Below are 11,198 nucleotides of genomic sequence, written 5' to 3'. Positions count from 1 at the left end.
AGCCCAGAGTGCTGTTTCCATGGAGACACTAAGTCCCACCCAGTTGACATGAAGATTGATTGGCACACTCCTGTGGCACCTCCAGCTGTGGTCTTGTGTCACTTAACGTCTGGCTGTGTTCCAGAAATCACTGTGTAAACACTATACAGTGAACTTATATGAACCTGCATGGTATGTCCCATGTTACACAGGTGGGCATGTGATGTGTAGAATCTGTCATGTGTGCCATCAGGAGTCTCAGTAACATGGGTGTGTGTGAGGGTGTTGTGTATGTCACAGCTCTCTCTATCTCTCTCTCTGTGTGTGTGTGTGTGTGTGTGTGTGTGTGTATGTGCACACACACTTGTGCGATCTGTGAGACAGGTTCTCACTCTGTGTCTGTCTGACCTGGAACCCACTGTGTGGCTCAGGCTCCTCCCGCCCTCAGCGTCTGGGATGCTATGGCAGGACTCAGGCGCCATCATAGAGCTATAATAGCGGCTTTTCCATAGGCAGTGCGCTATAAAATGATAAGGAAGACAGTGACATGAGCACACAGATTACTAACAACTGTTGTCACTGTCGAGGATTATGTCCTGTGCATATTACATGTGGCTGTGTGTGTGTGTATGTGCGCATGCCTGCAGTTCCTGTGGCGGCCACAGACGGCGCTGCACCCCGGAACTAGAGTTAGCAACAGCTGTGAGCGTCCGCGAGGGTGCTGTGAACGGAACCGGGTTTTCTGGGAGAGCAGCCAGGGCTCTTACCCTCTGCGCCATCTCTGCAGCCCCACACACGTGCTGTGTTCTTACATCTTGTTCATTCACTTCCTTTTGCTGTACTGGAGTGTTGTGGAAAATAAAACGCTATCACTGTTTACTATTAATAACCCATAATTATCGTGGGGGTATTTATTTAACCCGCTACCATATCAACAAGACACAGCCGCCTGTTGGATTTTTAATATCCCTGTACACTGGGACGGGCAGGGCCCAGCCCCCTAAACTACCCTTGTCTCCCGGCCCCAGGCCAATTGCTCTAGTAATTCCTAGCCGGGCTCTTCCCGTCCAATAAGCCATAAGCACTTGCGCACGGCTCCCGTCTGGGCTGTTCCTCTCCATCACGCGAGCCTCAGGCGCCTCCAGGCCACGCGCTTCTCCCCACGCTGACCCCGGTGGCCTCTCACGTCCCCTTCCCTGACCCTCCTGTCCTCCCACCCTGGACCTTGGCCCCGCCCACCTGGCTCCGCCCTGCTCAGGTGGAGGCGGCAATTTGGGGCAAGGTTCCCCGGCGCCGTGTTGGCACACCGCGGGTTTGCTCACACAGCCCTAAGGGCGGATTAACATGTGAGCACAAAGCGCCAGACCATGCAGTAACTCCGGAGAGTGAACCCAGGGTCTCATGCCCTCTAGTCACGTCACACCGAGCCACAAGCACCAGGCCTGGGGTGTGTGTGTGTGTATGAATGTGCGGTTGTATGTGTGAGTGTGTGGATGTGAAAGTGTGTGTGTGTGTGTATATGTTAGTGTGTGAGACTATGTGAGTCTGTGGTGTGTAAGAGTGTATAAATGTGTGTTGTGTTTGCGACAACATGTATTTGTGAGTGTGTGTATGTGTGTTGTGTGTGTCTATGTATGTGATTGTGTGTGATTGTGAGTGTGTGTGGTGAGGATGGAGGTTACTGTGGAGTGATCCTTGTGCCTTGAGCCCCCCAGCTAAGCATTTTACCACTGAGCCATCATTGCGTTTCATAATGTTTTTCTTTTACAACTGAGATTTTATTGGCTGAGGAGCGGAGCACACGGACATTTCAATTCTTTTTTCTTTTTCTTTCTTTTTTTTTTTAAGGTTTATTTAATGCAGTGTTTTGCCTGCATGTTCACCTGCTCACCAGAAGAGGGCACCAGATCTCAGTACAATGGCTGTGAGCCACCATGCGGTTACCGGGAATTGAGCTCAGGACCTTTGGAAGAGCAGTCGGTGCCCTTAACCTCTGAGCCATCTCTCCAGCGCCCGGCATTTCAATTCTTAACACAAGCACCCAGACTCTGAAGTCACACACACGCTGTGTTCACGTACCCACGTGAGGGGCCGTGTGTTGTCTCTCTCTGAACTTATTCCGGTGACGTTCCAGACGCAGAACTGACAGGTTTTTCTTGAGACCTCACATATCAACCAAACGCTCACAATCCTCAGTTCCACTGACTCACAGTTTTATGCCACAAACGTACTCAAATTTTCTCCTTTCACAGCACATTATCACAGACTTAGGAAAATGGACGGCCGTGACCAGAGACGTTACAGCTCTGACAGACAAGGACCAAGGAGCGGTTTCCTTAGGACGCGGCTCTGCTAGCACCAGGAGACCAGATCTAACTGAAAATATTAATATTCCAGACACAAATGCACGACTGAGACTCCAGATTGTAGTTTAGAACGCTCTGTGCAGTAGGACATAAAACTAGCCCCCTCTACGGAATGTTTTGGTGACCCCGAGACAGTCACAGCCTCTCCTGATTCAGTATCCTGCTACTTTTGGGCTGTACCAAAAAAATAAAGAACAAGCAAATGATTTAACCTCTTTAAAAAAATCATTTACAGCAGGGCGTGGTGGCACACACCTGTAATCCCAGCACTCGGGACGCAGAGACAGGTGGATCTCTGTGAGCTCGAGGCCAGCCTGGTCTACAGAGTGAGTTCAGGACAGCCAAGGCTACAGAGAGACCTTGTCTCCAAAATCCTAAAAAATAAAGAATAAAAATAAATCATAATAATCATTTACACTTTAAAAATGGGATGAAGTAGAATTTCCCCATCTCTTAAAAATGTTTCTAGCGCTACTAAAAAAACTCGCGTTTACAAAATAGTTGATGAAAATACTCCTCTGTACTGCACAAGTAGCGAGTCAGGGACCACTGACAGACACATGGTCAATCGGACCTGGCTTCTTTCTCTTCTCCCTCAGAGGCTGGACTCTGGTTTTCTGTCTCTCCATTTTCCGCAGGCAGATCTGCAGTTTGCTGTCAGCCAGGCCAGCCGGTTTGCCCTTTGCTCCCCTCTCTGCTTTTCCTTGCACTTTTCTGTCTGGTGGTTCATCCTTCCCCGCGGCCTTTTCCGTGTCCACCTTGGCAGGGGCGGCTTGGTCCACGGCCACGCGGGGCAGCGCTTGGCTCCGCCTTCCCCGCTCCGCCCGCGTTCACCTTCCTCCGGGCACCGCGGGCTCGGAGAGGCGAGCGCTGCAGAGCCGCGCTCCTAGCCCATGCAGGAACTCTGTTTAATGGTTTTAACGTAAAGTTTTGTTTTATATCTGTGTTTGGCCAGCCTGTACAAGTGTGATGCTGACAGAGGCCAGAAGAGGGCGCTGGATCCTCAGAACTGGAGGCATGGGCGGCTGTGAGCCTCCTCCTGGGTCCTCTGTGAGAGCAGCAAGTGCTCTTAACTGTGGAGTTTCCTCTCCAGACCGCCTTTTCCTAATTTTCTCTTGGAGATGAGGTCTCACTGAACTGCGCAAACTGTCCTTGGATTTACTCGGTAGCTCCTCCTGCCTCAGCCTCCCAAGAATTGAAACCACAGCAGCAGAGAGCTCCAGGCCACAGGAGCTTTAGGCTGGGTCGACCCCTCCTCACACCCCAGAGGATCAGGAACTGAGCAGCCTCCATATTTCATGGCATCCATCACAGGAACCGGGTGACATCTAGCCTGTTCCCACCTTTGTTTGTTTGTTTCAGACAGGGTTTCTCTGTGTGCCCCTGGCTGGCCTCAGGGATCCACCTGCCTCTGCCTCCCAAGTGTGTGTGCACCACCGCACCTGGCTTCTACCCAGTGTCCTTCAACAGCAAACCCAGGAGCTGGAGCGGCCTGCTCTCCCACCCACTGCCTCCCCAACACGGTCTCTGTACCTTCTGCCCCACCATAGCCTGGCCTCCTTCTTCCCTAACCTGTCCACCTGCCCTCTAGTGAGCTCAGCCCCTCACAGCCCTCACTGGCCTTGGATCCTCCTCTCCCCTGCCTGCCTTCCACGGAAGTGTATCCTCTTTGGGACACTTACTCCCTCCCCCTCCTCCTCCTCAGCCTCTGAAGTGAGAGGTGTTTGTTTGCTTCCAGGGGAGAGTCCTTCCCTTGCTTCTGGTTGCTGAGTCCTCCTCGTCCTCTCCCTCCTCCTCCTTCTCTTCCTCCTCCTCCTCCCCCCTCCATCTGGGGATGCTAGCACCTGCCTGTCTGTCTTCTCGCTGATTCCCCACCTGGCCTCTCTTCAGCTTGGTGACTTTGTGCCCAAGGACCTGCTTCACTCCTCCTCACCCACCATCCTGTGACCACACCCTGGATCTGCCAATGGAGCCATTGCTGCACCTTGCTCTCCCTCTCCCCAGCCTCTATGCAGCAGTTTGTTGGTTGCTTCACTCTCTTTCCTTCTTGGTGTGTGTGTGCACGTGTGCATGCGTGTGCGTGTGTGTGTGCGCGTGCGCCCGCAGCCTTGTTTGCTACGAGGTCCCGTGTAGCCCAGGCTGGAGGTGAACTCATGATTCTCACCCTGCTACTGCTCAGGAGCTGAGCTGAGGTCACAGGCCTGTCACACCCACTCGTAAAGGGCATTTTGAGTGGATTCACAGGAAGCGGAGCTCTTGCTTCCTGAGAGCTGAGCTCATGCACGTGCCACCTCACCTAGTCTCCACGTTTTGCAGACAGCTCAGTGGCCTGTGCAGGCGGAGTGGAGTGAGGATCCCGTCATGGTCGCCTCTTCCTTCCCTCCCTCCCTCCCTCCATCCTCCAAGGTCGAGCTGCTCTCCCGTAGACTTTGTATCTCTCTCTTTGCTGCCTCCACAGGGGAGGGCAGGGAGCAAACACCCCATGGGGTTGGTGAGTGGAGAACTGCCTCCTCCTCAGCACTGAGGTGAGCATGGATGGCAGAGGTGGGGACACTTACCCAGGGAGACCTGCTGAGGCCCACACATGCTGTCTCCAAAGTAGGGAGCTATGTCTACGAAGCTCACAGTTACACAGGGGCGGAGGAGGCGGGACGTGGGGAGGGAAGCCAGGCAGCAGCAGAATATGAACTGCTGGGAGGGAACGCTGGCCTGCTGGTTCCCAGCTTCCACCTCAGCATCTCTCTACCTCAGATGTCCTGGGGCAAGAGCCCAGTGCTCCACAGCCTGTGCACTGCTGGATACAAACTGAGGGAAATGTGCTGGGCGTGGTGACGCACGCCTTTAACACCAGCACTCAAGAGGCAGAAGCGAGTTCAAAGCCAGCCTGGTCTACACAGGAGTAACATAGTGAGACCCTATCCAAAACACAACAACAACAATAACAACAACAAAAACAAAAGACGGGGTGCATCCAGGAAAAAGAAAACAAGGACGGACGGTGCAGAATGTCACTGCATCAAAGGGTGAGAACATCTTGACCTCTGTGGGACCACGGTGGCACTTTGCCAGGTCTGCCATACTCGTGGGGACCGAGGGATGGGTGGGCTGTAACTGACAGCACCAGGGATGACAGGAGACCCAGGGGAGGGTACCCAGCATCTGAGGGCCTGGTGCTTTATCTGCACAGAGCCCAAGGAGGAGGGGAGGCTGGGGCACGATGCCAAGGATGGGGGGATGGGGTTTGGGGGGGGGCAGAGGGCACATTCATTTTGCTGAAGGCCTGTCCCGGCAACCCTGGGCTTGTCTGGGACTCCAGACCCTGAGCCCACACCTGGTTTCCACAGCCTTCCCTCTTTTCACTGCAGACAGCGGCTGTGGTGAGAAATCTTCCCTTCAGACGTCAAGGCTCAGTGGAGACTGCACCCTCTGCAGGTCGGCTGGGTTATGCTTTGGAGGGGGAAGGGATGCCCTGGGAATTAACCTCTGACATCACCTCATTATCTCAAACACATTTCCTCTGAGTTTTAAACTTTCCTTCCCAATAGAATTTTTTTTTCTTTTTTTTTTTGAGACAGGGTCTCACTATGTAGCCCAGGCTGGCCTGGAACTCACTATGTAGACCAGGCTAGTGCTCAAACTTACAACAGAGATCCACCTGCCTCTGCCTCCTGCATGCCTGACTTAAAGGCATCCGCCACCATGCCTGGCTTACTTTTAGTTTTGTGTTTGGGTATTTTGCCTGTACAGGTCAGTGCACGTGTGTCCCAGTGACTGCAGAGGCTAGAAAAGGGTGCCTGACACCCCAGAATTAAGAGTTACAGGTGAGCTGGGCGTGGTGGCACCCGCAGTTAACCCCAGCACTTGGGAGGCAGAGGCAGGCAAATCGCTACAATTTCAAATCAAACTCAGGTCCTTTGGACAAGCAGGCAGCGCTTTCCACCCATGAGCCCATTCTCCAGCGTCCCTCTTTTTTTTCTCATACCCTGCCCCCTCCAGAGACACAACACAGAGAACTGTGGTTTTCAAAGAAATAAGCAAATTTGTTGTTGGTAAGAGAACGGGGAAGGGGCCTTGCTCACCTTCCCCAGCACCTGCACGGTGGGCAGTTAGGGTCAGTAGAACAGGCAGTGTGGACACAGGCCCTGTGCTGTACAACAGACAGAGAGCCACCCAACACAGACACTCTGCATCAAGTCGCTGTCCTTGCTCCTGTCCTGGCTGGGGCATCGGGAGATGAAGCCAGCAGGGTGAGCCGGGACACAGAGACACCCTGTGGTCCCCATCCTCTGGCTGTCCCCTCATGAAGTCATTTTGGGTCCTTAGTCGGGGCATAGCAGAGCTCTAACGGCCTGGACACCTTCCAGAACTTCTCATTCACAAGCTCCAAGGTCAGTGAGCCGTTCAGCGTCTAGGAGGAAGGTGGAGACGGAAATGGACAACAGAAAAGAATGGGGGGAAACGAAGGGGTGCTGCGGGGGGGGGGGGCGGGCACAGAGCGGGGCAGGGCCGGGGGCTGCCCGAGGGGGGGGAGGGCGACAGAGCAGGGCAGGGCCGGCTGCTGCTGGGGGTGGGGGGAGGACACGGGGGCGGGGCAAAGCCGGGTGCTGCCGCGGGGGGGGGGCACAGAACGGGGCAGGGCCGGGTGCTGCCTGGGGGGAGCCCACGAGGGGGGGACAGAGCCGGGTGCTGCACGGGGGGAGCCCACGGGGGGGGCACAGAGCAGGGCAGAGCCGGGTGCTGCACGGGGGGGAGCCCACGGGGGGGGGGCACGGAGCAGGGCAGAGCCGGGTGCTGCACGGGGGGAGCCCACGGGGGGGGGGGGACAGAGCAGGGCAGAGCCGGGTGCTGCACGGGGGGAGCCCATGGGGAGGGGCAGAGCCGGGTGCTGTCCGGGGGGAGCCCACGGGGGGGGGGGCACAGAGCAGGGCAGGGCCGGGTGCTGCCCCACGGAGCGGGAGCCCACAGAGGGGCCCATGCTCACCGTGAAAGCTCCGCCCCCGGGCGCGATGTAGATGGTGTACTGCTTTTCGCTGACACCCTCCAGGCTGGGCAGGGCAGGCTCCTCAGGACCTTCGCCTCCTGTGGCAACCCCACTCTCCCCACCACCCCCATCAGGTCCGCCCGTGTCCGAGGTGCCCCCACCAGGCCCTCCAGGCTCTGAGCTTTCCTGCTGCTGCTGCCGCCGCTCCAAGGCGATGCGCAGGGCCAAGTACTTGGAGAGGTGATCCACTGTGGCGTTCCCAGTGGTCTTCACGTACCTGGGGCGGGGAGGTGGGGGTGGGGGTGAGAGCACGGAAGAGTCCTCGAATGGAGAACTTTCTCCAGAACGCCTGGCTGGGGATTCAGTAGCCCAGGCTAGCCTCTACCTTACTTGTAGCCTGAAGACCTTCAACTTCTCATCGCCCCCCGCCTCTGGGATTCTCTCTGGGAGAGAATGCGGGGCCTCACATCCTTGACAAACAGTCCACCAACTGAACTATACCCCCAGGCCTGATGCCCCCTTCTGGAACAGGGAAAACTTTCCTTTCTGACCCTCAGATCCCAGGTGGACTACTAGCAAAAGGCAAGGGCTCCTCACCTCGTCTGGCAGTATTCTCCCTTCTCCACAAGCAAGGGGTGGGGCCGGAACACAAGCTCAATCTCTCCGCCTGGCTCTGGAGGGCTGGGAGCCCCAGGAGGGCTTGGGGGGCCCAGAGTTCCCCCTCCCAGGGTGCCGCCCCGGTCGCCAGAGTCTTCAGAACCAGCACCCCCGCAAGCCCCACCAGCAGCACCCACCCCTGTCCCTACACTGCTGCCGCCTGCACCCCCTCCACGGGGTCGCTTGGGGGCGGGGCCCGGAGCAGAGTCGGGGGCGGAGTCAGAGCTTACGTCCTCCCCATCCCCTTCTGCCTCCCCAGGCTCTCCTTCCCCCCCACTCATCGTGGTGGTCTGATCCGATCCAGGCATAGGCCGCCTTACACGCTGGGCCCTACGGAAACGAACGGTCCAGGTTAGAAAGGGCGGGACTCAGGCCCTTTAGCGTTAAACTTCAGAGACGTCGCCGGTTTATCTCTCTTTGATGACTGGACAGGCTTAAAGAGGGCTCGCGAGGTTGACTTGTCTGAGAACACAGGCACTCCGCCTCAATCAAGCCGACGTCAGCTGCATGGCCGATGCCCAGCAGCATGAGGGCAGGCCCCCCCGCCCCCCCCCCCCCTCCGCCCTAGACAAGGTCTGCATACAGGGAACAGGGCCGCGGGACCTCACACCTGTGCATGGCCTGCATCCGAAGGCCCCCCGCCCCAGACAAGGCCTACATACAGGGAACAGGGAACAGGGTCGCGGGACCTCACACCTGTGCATGGCCTGCATCCGAAGGCCTTCCTCGATGCTGGAGCTCAGCGCCTGCTGGTTGTGCAGGCGGCTGAGGCGGATGAGCACCCGGTCCTGATGGGCTTCGTATTCCTCCCGGCTAGGGTAGATTTTGGAGATCAGGGCATCGAAGTTGGGGTCCGGCCGCAGGGACCGCTTGGACACCAGCTTCTTGCGGCAGGTGGGGCACTCCTTGTTCCTGGGATGGGGAGGAAGGGCGCCCTGGCGGGTCAGTCCCTATCACCAATGCGCAGGCCGGCCCGCCATGCCCAGTCGCAGCCATGCCCTGCTGGTACCCGCTCCGCAGGGCAGTGACGATGCAGTCCGAGCAGAACCGGTGGAGGCATTCCTTGGTGGTCATCGTGTTCTTCAGCATGTCCAGGCAGATGGGGCACATGAGCTCCGAGTGCAGCGACCGCGGCGAGACTGCGATCTCTGTGCCGTCCATGATGGCTTCCTGGGTCAGCAGCAGGCGGCAGTAGGTGGGAGGAAAAGAAATTATTTACTTACTTTTTTTTTTTTTTAATGTTTTTTTGAGACAGGGTTTCTCTGTGTAGCCTTGACTGTCCTGGACTCACTTTGTAGACCAGGCTGGCCTCGAACTTACAGCGATCTGCCTACCTCTGCCTCCCTGAGTGCTGGGATCACAGGTGTGTGCCACCGCACCCGGCTCAGGGACAAAGAAATTTAAGAATCGAGCCTTGAGAAATGTAAGGTGGCAGAACCCGGACAGCCACGCTGAGCAACTGAGGAAGATTGGAATTCTGGGACGGACGAGACCAATGACTTGGGAGTTACCCGGGAACAGAAGGGATGGATGGCTCATTTACAAGGAGTTTTGAAAGAGGACCAGAGGTTTGGTGAGAGGACCAGGGTTGGGGACGGCACAGACCCATGGCTCGGAGAATGTTTAGTCAACAGACTTCCTTATTTTTGGTTTACTTTTTTCCAGACAGGGTCTCACTATGAGTGTAACCTTGGCGGGCCTCTATGGGCTGACCTCAAACTCACAGAGATCCACCTGCCTCTGCTTCCGGAGTGCTGGGGCTAAAGCGCCACCGCACCCGGCCTCCACAGGCTCTCTTAAAGACTCTGAGAGCAGGGCTACCTGTACTAGAATTTCGGGGTGCCTGTTAACACAGATTCCCAGGCCCCACTGCACTGGAGTCGGAATACTGGAGGAGGGGCGGGCTCTATCAAAACTCGTAGGACGACTGTGTGGACAGTGACGAGCGGATGGTGGCGTGAGCCGGAGAAGGTAACTTCTGGTGTCTGTTTGTCGTGCTTCGGTTAGGACAGTAATATCTGCGGTACCTCTCTCTGGCCCGGCTGATTTGAGGCACTAAATCGGATTAAGTGAGGTAAGTGTAGAAGTGCTTTGAATAAAAGTTGGATCAAAGGCAGAATAGTGCAGTGGGGGAGGGGGATGGGGGGAGGGCGGGCGGGCGGAGGCTGGAGGTCCCTTCACCTGCGGGGTCCGGTGCAGCTCATAGAGACTCAGTTCCCACGTTTTGCTGGCATTCTGGGCATTCGCCGGCGTCGTCATGGTGACGGGGCGCAGACCCCCCCTCCAAGCAGGGCACGCCGGGGAGAAGTCTGCGGAGGGGAGGGAGGGGAAGGGGGGACGCTGTCGGGGCCGCCCCTCTGCAGACCCCGCCCCCGGCCCCCCGAGCGCGCGCGCCCCGCGGCCCCTCACCGGGCTCCGGCCGTCTCGCTGCCCTGCCGCGGGCTTCTCCCTCCCGGGGGACACCCGGGCTCGGCCACCCCGGTGCGCTCGGTTCGCAGCTGCCACTCAGGCCGCAACTCTCGCCGCCGCCATGGCTTGGGCGCTGAGGCCCGACGTCACTTCCGCCCTCCTTGCATCCCACCCCGCGACGGAGACGTCACCGCCCTCACGGCGCGGCGCGCGTGGAACCGGGTTCCCCCCTCCCCCGCGGGGCGCGCGCGGAGCCGGCCGGGTGGGTGCCGGTGCACGTGGGGGAACCCGAGGGCGGAGCTCCCTCCGCGGCGCGGGCGATGATCTCCCCCACCCCAACTTCTCTCCAGCCGGGCCTGGGGTCCCCGGCGAGCCAGCCGCGGCTGCACCTAAAAGCTGGGCGCACGCTCCAGGTCCCGGGTGTGCGGGGACTGTCCCGCGCTCCGCCGGGCCTCTCCCCCTCGAGGTTTGGGGGCGGCGGCTCGGGACGTCCAGACGCAACTCTCGGCCGGAGCCAGAGACTCGAGAATTGCGTTTGGACAATCAGGAGCCGCGGCCCGGGGTAGGGAGGGAGGCGCACCGGAGGCGCCGGGCATGGAGACGCCACGCGGAAGTGGGACACCAGAAGGGGCGGGCCCCTCGTGTGGGAGTCGGGGAACACACGAGTGAATGTCTGGCGTGGGAAAGTGGGCAGAGCCTCTCCAGGACTCGGAGCGAAGGAGGCGGACGGGGAGGAGAGAGAGGAGGAAGGAGCAGGGCCATCCCGGCGGAGGGCAGGGAATAAGGGGAGGAAGAGACCGTGACGC

The 11,198-nt window shown here is 58.0% G+C and overlaps 1 protein-coding gene across 1 annotated transcript; it reads right to left on the bottom strand.

Annotated features, from left to right (window-relative positions):
• Positions 1-6,623: 6,623 nt before the first annotated feature.
• Ring1 (ring finger protein 1) lies at positions 6,624-10,544 on the bottom strand. The gene is made up of 7 exons (XM_051153588.1): positions 10,393-10,544; positions 10,165-10,292; positions 8,993-9,153; positions 8,680-8,895; positions 7,924-8,313; positions 7,327-7,603; positions 6,624-6,753 (listed from the first exon to the last, which is right to left on the bottom strand). Exons 2-7 carry the CDS (start codon positions 10,240-10,242, stop codon positions 6,652-6,654), a joined length of 1,224 nt encoding a protein of 407 aa, XP_051009545.1. The 5' UTR covers positions 10,243-10,292; positions 10,393-10,544; the 3' UTR covers positions 6,624-6,651.
• Between the last annotated feature and the right edge of the window lie 654 nt (positions 10,545-11,198).

Source organism: Acomys russatus, chromosome 11 (genome assembly GCF_903995435.1).
Source record: "Acomys russatus chromosome 11, mAcoRus1.1, whole genome shotgun sequence".
Lineage (NCBI taxonomy): Eukaryota > Metazoa > Chordata > Mammalia > Rodentia > Muridae > Acomys > Acomys russatus.
The sequence above is the reverse complement of the archived record's forward strand: the minus strand, read 5'-3'. Positions and strand labels throughout refer to the sequence as shown.

Bases quoted from the DNA above. Each gene is read 5' to 3' on its own strand.
- Ring1 (XM_051153588.1), bottom strand. From the start codon at position 10,242: ATGACGACGCCGGCGAATGCCCAGAATGCCAGCAAAACGTGGGAACTG. The intron at 9,154-10,164 runs GTGAAGGGACCT...CTGCTGACCCAG, and splicing joins AGCTGCACCGGACCCCGCAG to GAAGCCATCATGGACGGCAC. The intron at 6,754-7,326 runs GTGAGCATGGGC...CCTTCCTCCTAG, and splicing joins CCGGGGGCGGAGCTTTCACG to ACGCTGAACGGCTCACTGAC.